The 17,602-nt window shown below is 49.4% G+C and overlaps 1 protein-coding gene across 1 annotated transcript in view; it reads left to right on the top strand.

The window, feature by feature from the left end:
• Positions 1-2,683: 2,683 nt before the first annotated feature.
• CCDC194 (coiled-coil domain containing 194) overlaps positions 2,684-17,602 on the top strand; it is a 29,242-nt gene continuing 14,323 nt past the window's right edge. The window contains exon 1 of the mRNA XM_078669050.1: positions 2,684-3,151. Coding sequence (XP_078525176.1) covers positions 2,834-3,151 — 318 coding nt within the window. The 5' untranslated portion in view covers positions 2,684-2,833. The remainder of the gene's footprint in view (positions 3,152-17,602) is intronic.

Raw genomic sequence — 17,602 nt, 5'->3', positions numbered from 1 at the left:
AAGCGCCAGGACTGGCTGAAGGTGCCACACACGGCATGGACTGTTTGGCAGCTAAGCATCTCCATGTAACACGCAGGCTACAATGGCCAACTGGGGTGAGCACAATGGGGGAACATCCTTTACAACGCAACTTTTACTCCGCACTACCATTACGACGCAGCTATTACAACGCAAGTCGTTACAACGACTTGCGCTGGAGGGCGCTGTAGGATAGGGAATAGTTTAATTTTCTATCCAACACCTGCCCTACTATCCACGGAGACTGGAGTTGGAATAGAAAATTAAACTATTCACTATCCAGCGTCCCCCAACGCAAGTCGTTGTAACGACTTGCGTTGTAAAAACTGCGTTGCAATGGCATGCGGAGTAAAAGCATGCGTTGTGATGTCATACATCCGCACATTTTGCATTACAAGAAATTTCGTAAAGATGATACTTAATTACGCTGAATGCCCATCCACCATTTCTCGGTACACTCTGGCATGAAATGAGTCCTTGCATCAACGTTTCTTGAGAGAATTCGTTTTAAACGACTAAAAAGTGGAAAACAACGAAAGCATCGCAAACAGCAACCACTTGCATTATGTTGTTACCCTTCATTTAATTAAATTTTTACCACGAATATCGCTTTCGCTGCACATTTCGATCTCAAACGCTTCTAAGAGGTGTAATGGCATAATTTCGGGAATTTGTGTAACAAGCGTATCATGATGAAGTTCCCAAAACTTCACGAATTATACCTGCTTAGTTTAAAAAAATGTCCATGGCTTTTAAGTTCTGCAGGGCCTACCATGACTTTCTTACTTATGAGCTTGCTTGCTGAGATTTGCCAGACGGGTGCTTATGATCTGCGTTTACAAGGGACAAGGACTACTAGGTACCCAGCCGTCGTCTGCATTTTTGATCCCAATTCCTATGTTTTATTTAAATCACAAAAGCTTCTGGCTGCAACAGAGGATGTGTCCTGCTGGATGTATGACGTTACAACGCATGCTATTACAACGCATGCCTTTACGAAGCAAGTTTTACAACGCAAGTCGTTACAACGACTTGCGTTGGGGGGCGCTGGATAGTGAATAGTTTAATTTACTATTCCAACTCCAGTCCCCTGGATAGTAGGAAAGGTGTTGGAAACTATTCCCTATCCTAGAGCGCCCCCCAGCGCAAGACGTTGTAAAAGTTGCGTTGTAATGGTTGCGTCGTAAAGGTACTTCGTTGTAAAAGTTGCGTTGTAAAGGATGTTCCCCGTCCTGCTAAACTCAGCTTTAGAAAGAGGTGTTTTTCATCTTATATATGCTAATAAGGCGGAATGTGAACACCTACAGTGACGTGGCCCTAAACCAGAAGTGAAGCAGCCTCAAAGTTTTCAGTGTAGACGGGCCGCTCTGGCACACCTTCAAAAACCCTCAATCTGATAGTTCAAAACCAGCAGGGGCCAGTAGAATGCTATTACCACACTACAATGGTGAGCATAGCCACTACTATTCATACTGTGGGATGTATGACATCACAACGCATGCTTTTACTCCGCATGCCATTACAACGCAGTTTTTAAAACGCAAGTCGTTACAACGACTTGCTTTGGGGGGGGCGCTGGATAGTGGAATAGCTTAATTTTCTATTCCAACTCCAGTCCCCGTGGATAGTAGGGAAGGTGTTGGATAGAAAATTAAACCATTCCCTATCCTACAGCGCCCTCCAGCGCAAGTCGTTGTAACGACTTGCGTTTTTAATAGCTGCGTCATAATGGTAGTGCGGAGTAAAAGTTGTGTTGTAAAGGATGTTCCCCATACTGTGAGCAGCAGCGCCCACGTCAGAGGGTACTACGGGCCTAGGAATAGTGCACCCCGTCCTGCCTGCAGAGAGACCGGTGTAGTGTCTTGGGTATTATAGTGAGCGAGACCCCTGTGGCCCCTAACGGACTCCGTAGTCTAGTGACGTAAGTGATTGGGTGTGGTTAATAAAATTCATGACGCAGTACATTTCAGTGAACGGTGGCACTCTGGAGAATAAGGACGTGTAATACCGAGCTCCGTGTGTGGCGTAATTCATGTACATGGTACCGGGCTGGGGAGGATACTACAACTGGCGACCAAGCCCATGACCCGGAAGCAGTTCTTTCCCCAGTTGGTGGAAGCCGCAAGCGAAGGCATTGTTAGCAACAGAAAATGTGGGGGCCCCAAGCTCTGTGGGTGTACCAGTCCCCTTATAATTGCACTCTCTCCATGTTGGGGAGTTTGTTTCTAAAGGAAATCCTGAGTGGAGTGCACAGCTGTCCCAACTCCTGTCACCACCTCAAGTGGCACCAAAGGTTTGGAGGGCTGAAGAGCGACTGTGCAGGGACGGAGGGGCCACCACGTCCAGGACCAGACATGGTGGACGTGTGGGGGGGAGGGGGGGGTTGTCCTTTGCACAGTTACTGTTATCCCCTAAAAGAGGCACTTTTAATGTCCTGGAAGGTTCCAAGTGCTGTTCAAGGCAGGGGGTTGGGACAACACTCTAATAAACACCAGGTTTGTCAGAAGCTCTTCCACCCGGGTTCACCAGCTTCCCCCTCCCTGGACGGTGAGCCTTGTGATTTTGGACAAGGCGGCCTGTTTTTGGCAGCTTCTACGCCTCCTCAGGAAGCCAGAAGGAGAAGTGGACGGCTTTGCATCCGAGAGAGGGGTGGACATAGCAATTATGCCACAATTGGCAGCACAGCCGTCAGAGTCGACCAACCTTATATCTCTGGCGGTTCCAGGGTGGAGCTCACCTTCCTTTAGTGTCCGCGGAGAAGGACAGGTTGGTCGGTGGAGGTGGCCGGTCACCCAGGCGTCCACCACCCTCAGCCATGAACCCTTCCAACGTCAAGAGTGCTCTGCGGCTGCTGGGCCTGTCCATCGTGCTTCTGCTGCTGGCCACAGCCGTGGTGGTCTCGGTGGCCGTGGTGGTGTGGAACTCGGACGCGGCATGGCGGTGGCGACAATGCCAGGCCCGTGCCAGGAATGAGACGGGCAGGCTGGTGGAGCTGGAGAAGGACGCAAGGACCCTACGGATGAGGCTGGAGGAAAGTGCGAGGAAGGAGACCCACCTACTATCTCAGCTCGACCAGGCCAACCAGGGTCTGTGGCGACTCAACGGCGCGCTGGCCGCCTGCCAGAACCAGGCGGTAAGGCTTCATACACGTCATTGTCTATTCAATTACCGAAAACATCAATGAAATGGCAAGAAATGTATATGTATTTGGTGCACTCCATAATTAAGACTTCTGTGCTCTCCAAGCCTGTCAATTGCATCCAACTGAGGAGCAGCAAAAAAAAGGCAAAAAAAAGTCTCTGATTGTTGAACATTTTTGAGAGAAATTAGTCTTGGCAAACAAAGAGATGCTTGACTTTACCCTGGTGTAGAACAAATGAATTTTGATGCTTTTGATTGTAAAGTTTTGACGCTGAAATTAGATTGACACATTTTCCACAGAGCAACTGGGTAAAGGACGAATACAAATTAACAACATATAGAATTTATGCCTTGGATCTTGGTTATAATGTCAGGAACACTTGAGTCTGCCAGGGCTGGTAATCAGCCTCTTCCCTACCTGCTTCTCCTCCCTTCCCCATCCCAGCCCTCCATTTCCCTCTTCTCCCTTCCTCTCCCTCCACCCTACCCCCTTTCTATGCTTATGACGGAACCGCTCCGTCATCAGCACAGCTCAACCGCGGCTGGTGACGGAGCGGTTCCGTCACCAGCATGCTGCCGCCGTGCGGCCGCCCCGCCCCCTTAGCGCTGCGGCGGAATAGCCGCCACAGCGATGCGGATAAACAATCGATTTGCCCAAAAAATAGCGATTTGAATACAAAGAACTAAACGCAGTGGATACACATATCTGCTTAGTGAATATGAATTTTGTTTGGCTCTGAGACTAGATTCACAATTCGCTTTTTGCAGATAGCAAAAACCCTTCATTCAGCCAGACATCCTTCTGCGAGGGGTTCTGACGCTGTTTTGGGGGTGCGCTCTGGGGGTCTGATCTGTCCCCCCCTCTCACCCATCAAACACCCAGGTCTTTCACCCACACATTATCCACTGCGGCGGCAGTGTCACTGAACACACTAACACACACATTCATACTGCTGGCTTCACACCTTCACAAGCCACAATAGACTCCAGTCTGGGAAGAAACCCTCACGCCTGCTTGGAAAGAGTATTGAAAGCGCTGCGATGCTACACCAGGGACAGACTAGGCGCTATACACATGCCATTGACACCACATGACACAGCAAAGACACTGAGAAAGGAAAGCCGGGACTGGAATAAGCGAACTCGAAGACATAGTGGGGCCTATTCTGGGTTTAATCCTTCAAAGTGGGACTGGGGTGGCAAGCAGGTGATGGGGTTCTGCATGTTTATGGGAGAGGCAGCAGGAAGGATTACAAGGCTGGAGGTCTTCGACAGACACTACATTTCTTTTCTGACCATGTAAGTGAAGGGAGGGCTGTTTTTCACCAGATCTGAGCTCTGACTGACTCTGTGCCAGCCCCACTGCCCTTTCTGACACTAGAGAGACAGCTCCAACCCACCACAGCCGCCTTTTCCAGTTCTGGGATTACCGCCTACAGATTATTGCTATCAGGCATCTTAATCTAATTGGATCAAACCGAGACTACATCACCCAGAATGCCTTAGGTGGCCACATTCATGCCAGATGTTTGAGGTGAAAGGGAGTGAGGTGTGTCACCAATTTGAGACACAAGCGTGTCCTCAATTCTCTAAATGTCCTTATACGACATTAGGACTAGCTGTGACTCCTTGTCAAGGGGACACACATTTCCCTGGTCTGGGATTCCTTTTACAAATCATGGTTTTAAGGATTGTCAGTCTGAATTGTTCACTTGAACTGCACCAAGACTACAATTCCCAAAATGCACTGCGTTCATTTCATACCCAGGCCTGGCAGCAAAGTGCCCCCAAGAACATGGAGACACCAAGGACCCAAGCCAGCACTGTTCTCTGGAGCTGCAAATAAAATGTTGAAAATCTCTCTCGTCAGCACTGTTGTCTTCTAATTATAGGCACTGCAAACACCCTCGCTTCCCCAACAAGCCAGTTGTTTCCTCCTCACGGGTCAGCTCTGTGGTTCAGTGCCCCGGGCCGGAAAGTATATTTTTAGCCAGAGAAGAAACCTGTATAATTAGAGCTGGGCAGGTAATAAGCAAGGGTGGACTTTCTGGTTTCGACACAAGTCATTACTGTCGGATTTTATTTCCAGGAACAGAATATAGACTCAAAGGGGGGCAGGAACCTTGCCTCCGTGTCCACCTGTTAGTGGAGCTGCACGTCTGATACATCAGCAGGTTGTGTGGTTACTGTAGAGATTCGTGTTTAAATTGTGTGCCAGGGTTCGAAATACAGAGGACTTTCTTTGATCAAATGAGTACAAGTGAGTTGACTAATATACAGGGTAAAGTGCCCTGTGCCACACAGTATTAGGGTATTGGCAGTCACTGGGGAGTTCCATGACCATATAGAAGAGCGAGGCCGAAGCCCTGGTGTTTTATAAAGCCATGGAAGTGTGAGGTGACTTGCAATATCCTTTAAGTGTATGGCAGGGGGTATTTTATTCCTTATAATACATAGTCACACCATCACCATTCCCAGAAACCTATTAAATCCTTAGGGGCATATTTACTAGGAAGTGGCGGAGTGTGGCATTAGCCTCCTTGGCTTAACGCTGCTCTCCGCACTTCTGAAAAGCAGGGCTGCACCGTATTTACAAGGATACGGCGCAGCCCTGCGTTTTCCTGTGTACTGATGCCAATTAAGCTACCTAGAGCCAATGCAGACACCCTTGCACCATAGTGCAAGGGGTGCCTGCGTTGCAGGGGAATATTGTTTATGTGCAGGAAGGTGTCCCTACCTGCACATAAACAATCTGAAATGGTGTTTTGTAACTTCTGTGTGTGCTGCTTAATGCAGCTCACATGGAAGTTGCAAAACATCAAACTTAACGCTGCCTTGTAAATAAGGCGAAGCCCCTATCACCAATACAACGTCAGTAAAAGTGACGTTGTGGTGGCGATAGGGGCTTGTAAATATGCTCCTTAGTGTCTTGCCGGTACATGTTCACTTGCAGACACAAAGAATGGAAAGTAGCTATGTACCACAAAATTAAACATGCTAAAAGGATGTCAGCAATTTTGGCCAAAAGACATTAGGATCAGTTTCTTGCATGTTGGAATTTTGAAAAAACTGTGGTGTTGAAACATGCAGAGATTCTGTCTTTCCTGCAATAACATATAGCTTGAAAATGAAATAAACACTTGTCATAACTATGTCCTTTCTGCTGATCGCAGCTGTAATGATGCCCCATGACCTGCCGTTCCTATTGGATGCTGGCTCTGGCAGCAGGCATTTTGGTATCAGAACTTACCTGTAATAAGTTATTACAGTTGAGTGGCTACATCATTGATTACAGCTACAAGCTGCATGTAATAAGAAATTAAAGACAGTCATTAATACAGGGGTAGGAAGCTCCCTTGTATTACGAATCCCCTCATTTAGTGCAGAGAGGAAACTCAGTAAGTGAGTTAGGGTAAATAGGCCAATATTATATTAGCACCTTTAGCCCACTCGGGATTGGCTACTATCCAGGCATTAACAGGAGTTAACGCCCTCTGCAAAGGAAAATGAGGCATGACAGAAGGTGGCCTGCGCTAACCAGGTTCCTCAGCCAGAGATTCCAGACCTCAAACGCGATGAGCCGATTGGCACATTCGTCGCTTGCACCAACCAATGTGGTTCTTGCTCCTCAGATCTGCTGCCCCTCAGCCCTTCCAAGTTTCCCAGGTCCATGCGTGATGCGTTGCTCCAGTCCAGCTTTTTTCTTTGCATTCTGGGTCTTCTAGTTATGTAGTCCATAAGGACTACGGGCCTCATGTATGAAAAGTGACGCATCGCTGCGTGAAAACAGAGATGCGTCACTTTTCACTGCGCCCTCCCTGCGACACCAATGATGCATCATATTTACTGTATGACGCATCATGTCGCAAGGAGTTACAGATACGTCAGTATTTCTGACGTATCTGTAGGCGCAAAAATGACGCATTGCTGGAGTGTGTCACAGAAGTGACGCAACTCCAGCAATGGGCAAGTCCCATGTTGATAGGGCCTGCATCAGTCTGCCATAAGGCAGGCGTAAGATATTGACGCATTATCATCCAAGAAATGGCGCAGTGAAATGTTATAGATTTCACTGCGTCACTTCTACCACCTTTTCTTGCGTCCATACACCCCCCTTGCATACATTATACATGGCGCAGGTATAATGTGGCGCAGGGGTTTACAAAGTGACGCATCTACCCAGACGAGTCACTTTGTAAATATGGCGTAAGAAGGCGCACTTTTTACTCCACTGGTGCGTCACAAAAAGTGACGCACTTGCGGCGCAAAAGTGATACAAGGGCTCATAAATAAGCCCCTACAAGTCCCAGAGTACAAAGAACAGCCCTGGACTGGAGATGAACATCATACGTGGACCTGGGAAACTAGGCAGCTATGTCCCCTGGCCCCTAAGTGCCTTCTGGCCCTGTGCCTACCGCCCCAGACAGCCAAAAGGGTGCCATCACCAAGCCGCCCACAATCCCACCCATGCCCGGTGCCTCAGTGTCTGTGCCTTGCCCCGGCCTCAATCTTGCCTCAAGAATAGGGTGACCAGACGTCCCGGATTTGTCAGGACTGTCCCAGGGTGGACTGTAATCTGCAAGGGATTTTTTTAAATGTTTTTCAAAGCAGGGATGCTTAGAACCTGTTTCAACAATGCAATTTAATTAATAGGAAAGCTACTGGGTTTAAACATTGCATTTTACTTATGTTCTTACTGCCTGTTCTGCAATTCTCTGCTGTCATTCCCTACGCTCGCTTGAAGTAAAATTGTAGTCCTTCTTCAATTTTCATTAAATGTCCCGTTTTTAGGTCGAGGACCAAAAGGCTGCGCTTGCGCAGTCTCCGGGAGGAGATTTTATGTTTTTGAGTACGGGGCTTGAACCCGCCTCTCTCCTCCATCTCTCCTCCATTGGCTGGCTTCCTAAACGGAGGCCAGCCAATGGAGGAGAGAGGCGTCACTCCAAACAAGCCCCGTCTCTTTCGGATTCGGGGGCGTGTTTTTGGCGTTCTTTCTACCTGTGACATCATCCGTCACTCAGAACGCCAAAACACGCCCCCAAATCCGAAAATGCTCGGAGCTTTGCGGCCGCCATTTTCCTGCTCCTTAAGATGAGGTAGGCCGCTGCTGTCCTCGTTCCCCGCCGTGTCTTTTTCCCGCCCCCCTCCCGCTGTCCGTGTCTTTGTTCCCGCCCTCCTCCTGCTGATTAGGTCGGCCGCTGCTGTTATCCCCGCCGTGTCTTTTTCCCGCCCCCCTCCCGCTGTCCGTGCCTTTGTTCCCGCCCCCCTCCCGCTGATTAGATCGGCCGATGCTGTTCTTGTTCCCCGCCGTTCTCCCGCCCCCTGGAGTGAGCAGTTCCTTCGTAGCTTAGCAGGGAGGGTTCGCCTTTGAGGTAAGCTGCCCGCAGTGTCCCCTCCTAGGTCCGGCCGAGGATTGATGAATCACCCAGGGTAATCCAATCGGACAATTTGCTGGCTCCTAATTGAGTGAGAACGGAGATGCTGAAATGTTTTCTCCGAGTTAAACACCGAATATCTTGTGCTCGAAGTTCTAAATCTTCGGCTAACTCTTACAGTGCGTATATCTATATGACGTGCAAATCTAAGCGTACACTTGGTGAATGCTGACAGACATGCAGCTGTGTGATGTGTGTGTTCAGTACTGTGTTGTTCACTGTTAACCTGCTTAATGCATTATTCTGCCTGACTAAGCCACAGCTCCTCTCAATGTGAGCACACGCTCGCAATTTCCATTTGACATAATGATGCAGGCGGAGAAACAGGTTTGTCAACGATCACACGTGGCATGTGTACTGTAGTGCTGGGGCGCTAGGGTTTGAGATCCAGACGTCGCAAGGTATTCACTACCCCGCCCCTCCTTGACCCTCTGATTCTTGCTGAGTCAAATAGGAGAGCTTTTGTTCTGCCCCGGTAAGCAGTTTCCTGGCAGGGGTTCGATATCGCCAGGGGATGGAGAAGGCCGGACTACGGACTCTCGCAATCAGTAGCAGCAAAAAAAACGAAGCAACGTCTTTCTCGGAAGCCCTAATGAGCGTCTTTGCAGATTTTTGTGTGCAGACCACCTCATACGACAAATGCCCACACGCAAACTCTGGGCGCCCCTTAAAGGGGAGGTGTTTAAAGAGAGGCGGAGGAGTACATTGACCACAGGCAATCCATTCTAGTAAAGTGTGTTTACAGGAGGGACGGAGTTTTATTTACTTATTTATAAATTTTTTACATAGCGCATGACGTGGTCTGCCGGCGGCTTGAGATGATCTCTGGAGGGAGGGGCGGAGATGTATGCGAGAGCCGAGGCCTCGATTGTGCCTCAAGGCCCCGCAGTGGTGCCTGATCAGAGAAGGCTTAAAGCATGCTAGCAGCTGCGGCGGTCATCGGTGCTCCCTGGTCGGACATCGGGAGATGAGTACGGAAGAGGGGATGGTGGGTTGCAGGACCTCTGCCTCCACCGCCCTGGGGTCCGGACCTCTGCACTCTAGCGCCTTGAGGCTGCAGCCGACCCAGCGCCTAGTGAGGAGCACAGAGAGGACACCCCCGGAGAGGGGACACTGACCGTCCGGCACTGGTGAGTGAGCACCCCCCCTCCAACCCTCCACATCTGCAGCACGTCCAGGCCTCTGCACTCTAGCGCCTTGAGGCTGCCACCAACCCAACGCCTAGTGAGGGGCAGAGAGAGGACACCCCGAGAGGGCACAAACTGAGGGGGGCACAGAGGGCGCCCCGAGAAGTGTATAATTAGGGTCCTCGAGCAGCCAAAATACTTTCTGCGGCCCTCCGAGCAGACGTTTTGGGGGCCCTTGTTCAGTGGGTGGGGATTATTGCACGTTGATTAGTGACCAGTATTCCATTGGGTCTCAACCTTCATGGGGGTACGGTAGGTCCTGGGGGGTCGAAGTGAGAGCACACCCTCGGTGCTCCTTCGGCCGGGTACGCTGTGGCGTGTTTAAGATGGCGAGCGGCGGCCTGTGTGCAGGAGCGTAGCTCCTTGAAGCAGCGGGGGGAATCGAGCAGAACACTGGTCACTACAACAGGCCTCCGGGACACTACTTATTTAAACCGGGAGATCTCCTACTAATTCCCACGAAGAATACACGGCTAATCTAATTTGTGGAGTTAAAAACGTTCCGTTTTAATGCAGTGGACAAACAATGCTGATATCTAGCGCTACGAGGCCATGATGGGAGCGAGGTATACATCCAAAATAGTATCTAACAGGTTGTGCGGTACTGGGGTTGTGCAGCAGACTCTCCGCCATTTTGGGGGGTGGGGGGATCTAATGTCGTTTTGTCACTGTTTGGGGGCACACGCCAGAACCAGCCCTGTTCTAGGTGTGAAATGGAGATGCCCCTTTCTGAGGGCGTAGAGTGGCTTTACACTAACCCCGCACACCTGTTCTGTGTAGGACGAGGTGGCACAGCTGGCCTTTCTTTTTTGGGGCCCGCATGGCGGTAGGAACTTTTCTCCAGGCTACTTCATAAACTCATATAATTAACGGGTGGTTTCCATACTCCACTTGGGACCCTTTGGGGGCTCTGTGGGTGATAGTTTTGAATGAGTCTTTGTTCCTCCTAAAAGGGGTCGTCGCACCCGCTCACTTGGCGCTATTGCTATGGTTTCCGAATACTGCCCCCCCCCAATTTGAATGGAGGGCTGGGTGGTTAATCACCTGTAGCGATGGACATAGTTACCCAGCAATTTGTGTGCATTGCCCAGTCCCACCTGCTAACTTGCTCTAACCGGATTCGGCATGGTTTGGAGAGGAGATAGATGGACGGTCGAGGCGTAATTATGAAATCCCCGTTCTGTATGTGGGGAGGGGGGGGGGCGGCGCACCCCCTTCCTGCACTCGGTTCTCGTTCTTTGGGCCGCACCTGCACGCTGTTTTGCTGAGATGATTTACGGCGCCGAGTGGTTCTAGGTGACTGGCTGGCGGGACAGGCATCTGGTCGCACTGGTCCTTCAGGTCTGGGGAGCAGCATTCCTGCTCCACGCTACAGTGGGGACATTTCTGGGATGCTTATCCAGGGCAAATAACACACTACATAGAAGAGGGTCCGAGGGCTAGTTTAACGACTCCATACTAAATATATGCCCCCAACAGTAACCTAATTTATACTAAAGAAATATTTAGGAGTCAAACATCAACTCTAATCACAAACAACTACTGACGTGGCACAAAAAGAGGGGTGTGAGCTAGATTAGTCAGTGACACCACGTGATACTTTGTCATCATATTCACGTGAGGCACATACCCAAGGTGAGAATTTTTCCCACCAGTTGTCTAACTGTACCGCCACTGTTACATCATATGGGTTCTCCTTACCCAGGAGACAGTGCAAGCACAGTCATATAGATAATAAGAGTAAGAAGACCCTTTCTTTTTGTAGTGAACGGTATTGATGTAATATGACAACATAAAAGTGCAGTGCAAAAGAGTGAATAGTGAAAGGATAAAATTTAGGTAGGACTGAGTAGAAGTATAGTTTTTAATGATTTCTCTCAGCTCCCCAATCTTAAAATCAATAGTGAAGTGACAGATTTAACAAAATATCTGCTCAGCAAACGGTCAACATGTTTCTGCATCAAAGGCACATTGCCTATGCATTCATCAGGACCTTGTTGTTGCTACTGCTGTAAAAATAGTGAGAAATAAAAAGGAATCATATCACTTGATTTTCAGGTTCAGATGCCCCACCACAATCCAATTGATGTGGGGATCGCGCCTCACCTCACCTGGCTGCAGCTCAGGTAAATGAGGAACACCGCTCTCTCCGTCGGTGTCTCCAGGCGTTCCTCTGCGCTGGACTTGGGATGCTTATCCAGGGACCAGCTGGAGGTCTCCGTGAACTGATATGAAGGGGGCGCAGCCCAAGGGCTGGACTGCAAACTCGAAGCAGTCGGGGCAAATTGTCAGGCCAGTGCACGGCGGGACTGCCCACTACAGTCGGGGTGCTCCGTCACAAATAATGGGGGAGCGGTGTCACAAAGCTGCGTTCCACAACACATAACATAGTCTGTTACATTGGTTTTATAGCATAGTAAATTACCCTGTGCAAAGCTTTCTAACCTGGATTATAACGTTTTTTTATGAACAGTATGGTACAAAATGATATGTGGCAAAAACAGTAACCCCGCTGAGCTATCCACATAAAATGCTGATCTCTGATTTGCATAGTACATGTTCTTTGCAGCTAGCATATTAACCCTCTGAACTACCTTAGATGAGTCAAAACTGCCCATGGACAACACTCCAATCCCTCTCCAGCAAGTGCATTAACCACCAGAGTTTTCTGTGCTCTTTTATTGTTGCCTGAAAACTGAGATAATCAAGGAACTCTGCAGTGCTTTCCCAGTAATGTGTCCCTCGCCCTTCAGCCTCCCGGGGACGTGCTCCCTGCTGTCCGGCATTGATCCGGGTCTGTTGGGGCGGCCTTGCTGCCGGCCTGCGGTTTGGTTCGTGTTGCTCAGAGGAGGTGGTGTCTGCATTATGGGACAGCAGCCATTGCTTGCTATTATGCATTTCAAGATTGCTGTAGTGTTCTGATGATGATAAAGTCTGGTCTGAAAGCTTAGTGGACTAATACTTCCACGGTTGGGGCCGATGTTCTACTGAAATCCCGGCTGTGTGTGTGCGTGGCTCTGTCTGTGTGTGTGTGTGCGTGGCTCTGTCTGTCTGTGTGTGTGCGTGGCTCTGTCTGTGTGTGTGTGCGTGGCTCTGTCTGTGTGTGTGTGCGTGGCTCTGTCTGTGTGTGTGTGTGTGTGTGTGTGTGTGTGTGCGTGGCTCTGTCTGTGTGTGTGTGTGTGTGTGTGTGTGTGTGTGGCTCTGTGTGTGTGTGTGTGGCTCTGTGTGTGGCTCTGTCTGTGTGTGTGGCTCTGTGTGTGTGGCTCGGTCTGTGTGTGTGGCTCTGTCTGTGTGTGTGGCTCTGTCTGTGTGTGGCTCTGTCTGTGTGTGTATGTGTGTGGCTCTGTGTGCGTGTGTGGGCCTCTGTGTGTGGCTCTGTGTGTGTGTGTGTGTGTGTGGCTCTGTGTGTGTGTGTGTGTGTGTGTGTAGCTCTCTGTGTGTGTGTGGCTCTGTGTGTGTGTGTGTGTGTGTGTGTGGCTCGGTCTGTGTGTGTGGCTCTGTGTGGGTGTAAATGCAATAGGTCATGCATTTGCGAGCGATTAAGCTATTGGCATTGTAAATGACAATGCCATTTATTTAACGATTAAGCTATTGGCAATGTGAATGACAATGCCATTTATTTAACGATTAAGCTATTGGCACTGTGAATGACAATGCCATTTATTTATGATTTTAAAAAAAAGTCATGAGCAATGCCAATAGCTCTGCCTTTAATAATGCCGAGACCATTGCATTGTAAATGCTTGTTTGGCTTTAAAATTCTGGTCACCCTACTCCAGAAGCCACAAACCACGGTTCACTGTCATCATACCGAATAATTCTTGTTTTTCAGACACGGCTTCCGGCCGCGCGCTGAGAGAGCCCGAGATTGTGACCGGAAGGACCGCGCCTGCTTCCTCTTGGGTCCGCCTGTGACCTGCATGATAGCACTCAGAGGCAGATGACTGGGAGGGGATGGGGCAGAGTCAGTCACACGTCAGGGGCCAGGACGTGCTTCTGTGAAGGCCTTGGATTCTGAATGGCCGGAGCATGGTCTGAAATGGAAAAAAAAATAGGCCCGGGCACCAGATTCAAAGTGTCCCCCATTAGCCAATCAGCGAGCTCATATCCAAATCCAGCCACTTGTAAACATGTAACGATATGCTTTATAGGGGTTTAGCCAAGTATCAAAGACTGCGTGGGTTTGAGCTTGCTGCAGGCCATTTCTGTGGTAATATCACGGAAATCAACAGTAAAAAGCATTGGCAAAGCAAACAGTTCTCCCCGTTAGGACCTTTGGAATTGGCCAATGATTCTAGCCGGGCAACAGAGACTCCATGATGATCCAAAGATCTTTGGGGCCCACAACATTGGCCCTCTCAAATGGGCGATCTCCCCCAGCCGCTACAAATAGTCCGCAACCTAGGCATAATCATTGACGATCAGTTGTCAATGAGGCAGCAAGCAGTCAGGGTCGCCTCAACTTGCTTCACCATCCTAAAATGGCTCAAAAATACCCTGGATGTTGCCTGGTCCCACACAAAGAACTGTGGTCCAGGCCCCGATCACGTCAAGGCTGGACTATGGCAACGTCCTGTATTTGGGAGCCAACAAGGAGGTGGTTCGAAGGCTTCAGGTAGTACAGAACTCGGTGGCGAGACTGCTTTGCCAGGTGCCTAGAAAAGCCTACCATATCAGGGGATGTATGACGGTACAACGCGTGGTATTACCACGCGTACCGTTACAACGCAGGTTTTACAACGACTTGCGTTGGGGGGCGCTGGATAGTGAATAGTTTAATTTACTATTCCAACTCCGGTCCCCGTGGATAGTAGGGAAGGTGTTGGATAGTAAATTAAACTATTCCCTATCCTAGAGCGCCCTCCAGCGAAAGTCGTTGTAACGACTTTCGTTGTAAAACCTGCGTGGTAATGGTACCACGTTGTAAAAGTTTCGTGGTAAAGGATGTTCCCCCATATCAGGCTCCCTCCTCGACCTTCACTGGCTGAGGATGGAGAACCGCATTAAATTCAAGGCCCTGTGTTATATGCATTCAATTAAAATGGGCACAGCACCTCAGTGTCTGAATGCCTAAGTCCATCCCTACCTTACAACACGACATCTTCCATCCTCCACTCAGGCCAAATTTTCAGTCCCTAGGATCAGGCGGTCCCGTATGGGTGGCCGGTCTTTTTCCTATCTGGCCCCCTTACTACCGAATCCACTCCCCACACCACTTCGGCATGAAATAAACCATAAGAACTTTAGAAAAAAAGTCTTAAAACATGGTTATTTAACTAATAATGTTTCCTTTCTCTGCTAGCGACGGTCCGATGGCGCTGGGTAACCTCCGGGTAGCGGTGCGCCTTATAAAATTAAATCAATAATAATAATAATGTGCAGCATGAATAAAAAAAAATTTAAAAACAGTCTACGATGTGACTTCCCCCATCATTTTGTAGGTGCCCTCAGGCACCTTGGGCGTGGCTACACAATGGTGTGAACCTTTTTCCCCATTTTGTTTGTAGATTCGAGTTGGACTGGTAAACAGAAGCAAAAAAAAATAAAAGTAGGGCGGAAGGTTGAAGCCACACACTGGGTGGCAGCAACGCGGAGGCAGGGAGTGGGGGACAAGCAACACAGAGGAAGGCAGGGAGGGGTTCACCCAGCAAAATAGATGTGCCCGCTTTTTGCACCAGTACAGCTTTTAAGCAGTACTGTCCTGGGCGTAGCCAACAAAAGTGTAAAACAACAGTGGTGAGGTGCTAGAAGTTGTTTTTTACTTTTCAACAGAGCTGTACATAGGTGACTACAAACACTAGCACGTCTGAGCTGGTCCTAGCCTCAAGGCGCTTGCGTCTCACCTAGAAGTGGCCGGTCATGAACTAGTTTCAGGGTGGGTTGCAGATCAACTGCACGTAGAAGCTGCCCACCCACGCTTCCTCGGTGGAGAGGTTGTCCAGGTGAGTTGTGAAACCCCATGTCGTACTAGGCCAAGTCGTGCGGATGGGGGAAGCAATATGGAAGGGAATTAAGTAACATGGAGTTTGAGCAGGTAGGACCTGAAGCACAACTGACAGAGGGCAGGGGTGAGGCAACATGAAGGGGGGTGGTAAAGTAACACGGAGAATGAACCAAATGTAAATGTAAATGTAAATGTACAGGAATTTATATAGCGCAAATCACCGAGCGGTTTCTAAGCGCTTGCTTAGGGAACCCGTCCTGGTATTCCCCTGTGAGATAACCCCGGCAGGGTATCCGCAAGGTGAAAGCCAGGCATCCCGCCGCGAGGAGCCGTTGTGGAGATTAAGCAAGCTATTGCCCAGAGTCGCAGAGTGTGAACCCGTGAATCGAGTAGGCACCGGAGCGAGAATTGTCGAGTCCATGGACATTTTAGGACTCAAGACCCCGCCGAGCCGGGAATTGAACCCTGGTCCCGGGCTGACCTCTGCTTCCAGGTCTGCCTCCTCTAACCAGTGAGCCACACTTCTCCACAATCAAAATGGTGGGTGAGGGCGAAGCAACACAGAGGACAAGTACACAAGGGAGACTGCTAAAAAAAAGACACCCACTGTAGTCGAGTACTTAGACAAGAAGCAAAACATAGCCCAATTAAGTGTACAGTAGCAGGACACAAGTACTTGGTCCATGCTCCGAGGGAGGGACAAACACAAGCCCATACACCCTAACGAATGTTAAGCAACCAAATGAGAGTGACAGTGGAGACAACAAATGGTAAGCAACAGGCATGCTCTAAACCCCTTGTCCATAAACAAAATGTCTTGCAAGAAACAGAGCATGCACGGTTTCAGGCAAGACCTAAATACCAGACAAGCAGACCATAAAACAAGCCCACAAACAGCCAAAAAACCATCCCACACACTGACATGCTAGACCAGCTCTTCAGACACTGCCTGATCGCCTTATGGGCCGGTCTGATCTGTATTTTTAAGCCAGTAGAGGTCGGCAAGCCAAGGAATTCATGGGAAGGACGAAGCCAGAGCAGAGCCAGTGGATGTATGACATTACAACGCATGCTTTTACCACGCATGCCTTTACAACGCGGTATTTACCACGAATGCTTTGGGGTGCTGGATAGTGAATAGTTTAATTTACTATTCCAACTCCAGTCCCCGTGGATAGTAGGGAAGGTGTTGGATAGTAAATTAAATCTATTCCCTATCCTAGAGCGCCCCCAGCGCAATGCGTTGTAATGGTTTGCGTTGTAAAAGTTGCGTCGTAAAGGCACTGCGTGGTAAAAGTTGCGTTGTAAAGGATGTTTCCCAGGGCCAGTAGTTCTCTGCAGAACATGAAGAGGGGCCTCAGAGTCTCCCATATTTAAAAGAACTTTGTAAGTGATGAGCTAGCTCGGCCCATGAAGATTTGAATGGTTGAGGGCCCCATTCGCTGAAGGGATCTCAGGGGGCCTGGATGCACCCCTGCTTTTGTCTCTTCCTCCTGCTTCCTTTCTTTTCAGCTCTCTCTTGCTTTCTTTCAATGTCCCTTCCTACAGCTCTCTCCTATCCTTTGCTTCTGTCCTCTGTCTTTGTTTTTCCACCCGGCTCTGTGCTTCCAATTTAACCGGAATGCCTCCAGCCTGCCTCCCCTGCAAACTGGGTGCTGAGTTCCTTCTTTTAAGCCTCCCCTGAATCTGTCTGGTGCACTTTCTTCTCCAAGCCTCCTATGGTGCTGGAGAGGAAGGGGAAGAAGGTGATGCAGAAGCTACAGCATCTTGGCTTGGCTCCCTTTTGGCTCGAGAGTGTCAATTAGCCTCATGGAAAGCCAGAGCCGGGCATCTGGCTCGAGCCAGAATTGAGTCTTCAGTGGCTCGCCCGCCTCTAC

Source organism: Lissotriton helveticus, chromosome 12 (assembly GCF_964261635.1).
Source record: "Lissotriton helveticus chromosome 12, aLisHel1.1, whole genome shotgun sequence".
Lineage (NCBI taxonomy): Eukaryota > Metazoa > Chordata > Amphibia > Caudata > Salamandridae > Lissotriton > Lissotriton helveticus.
Note: the sequence above shows the minus strand (reverse complement) of the source record. Positions and strands in the feature narration are given on the sequence as shown.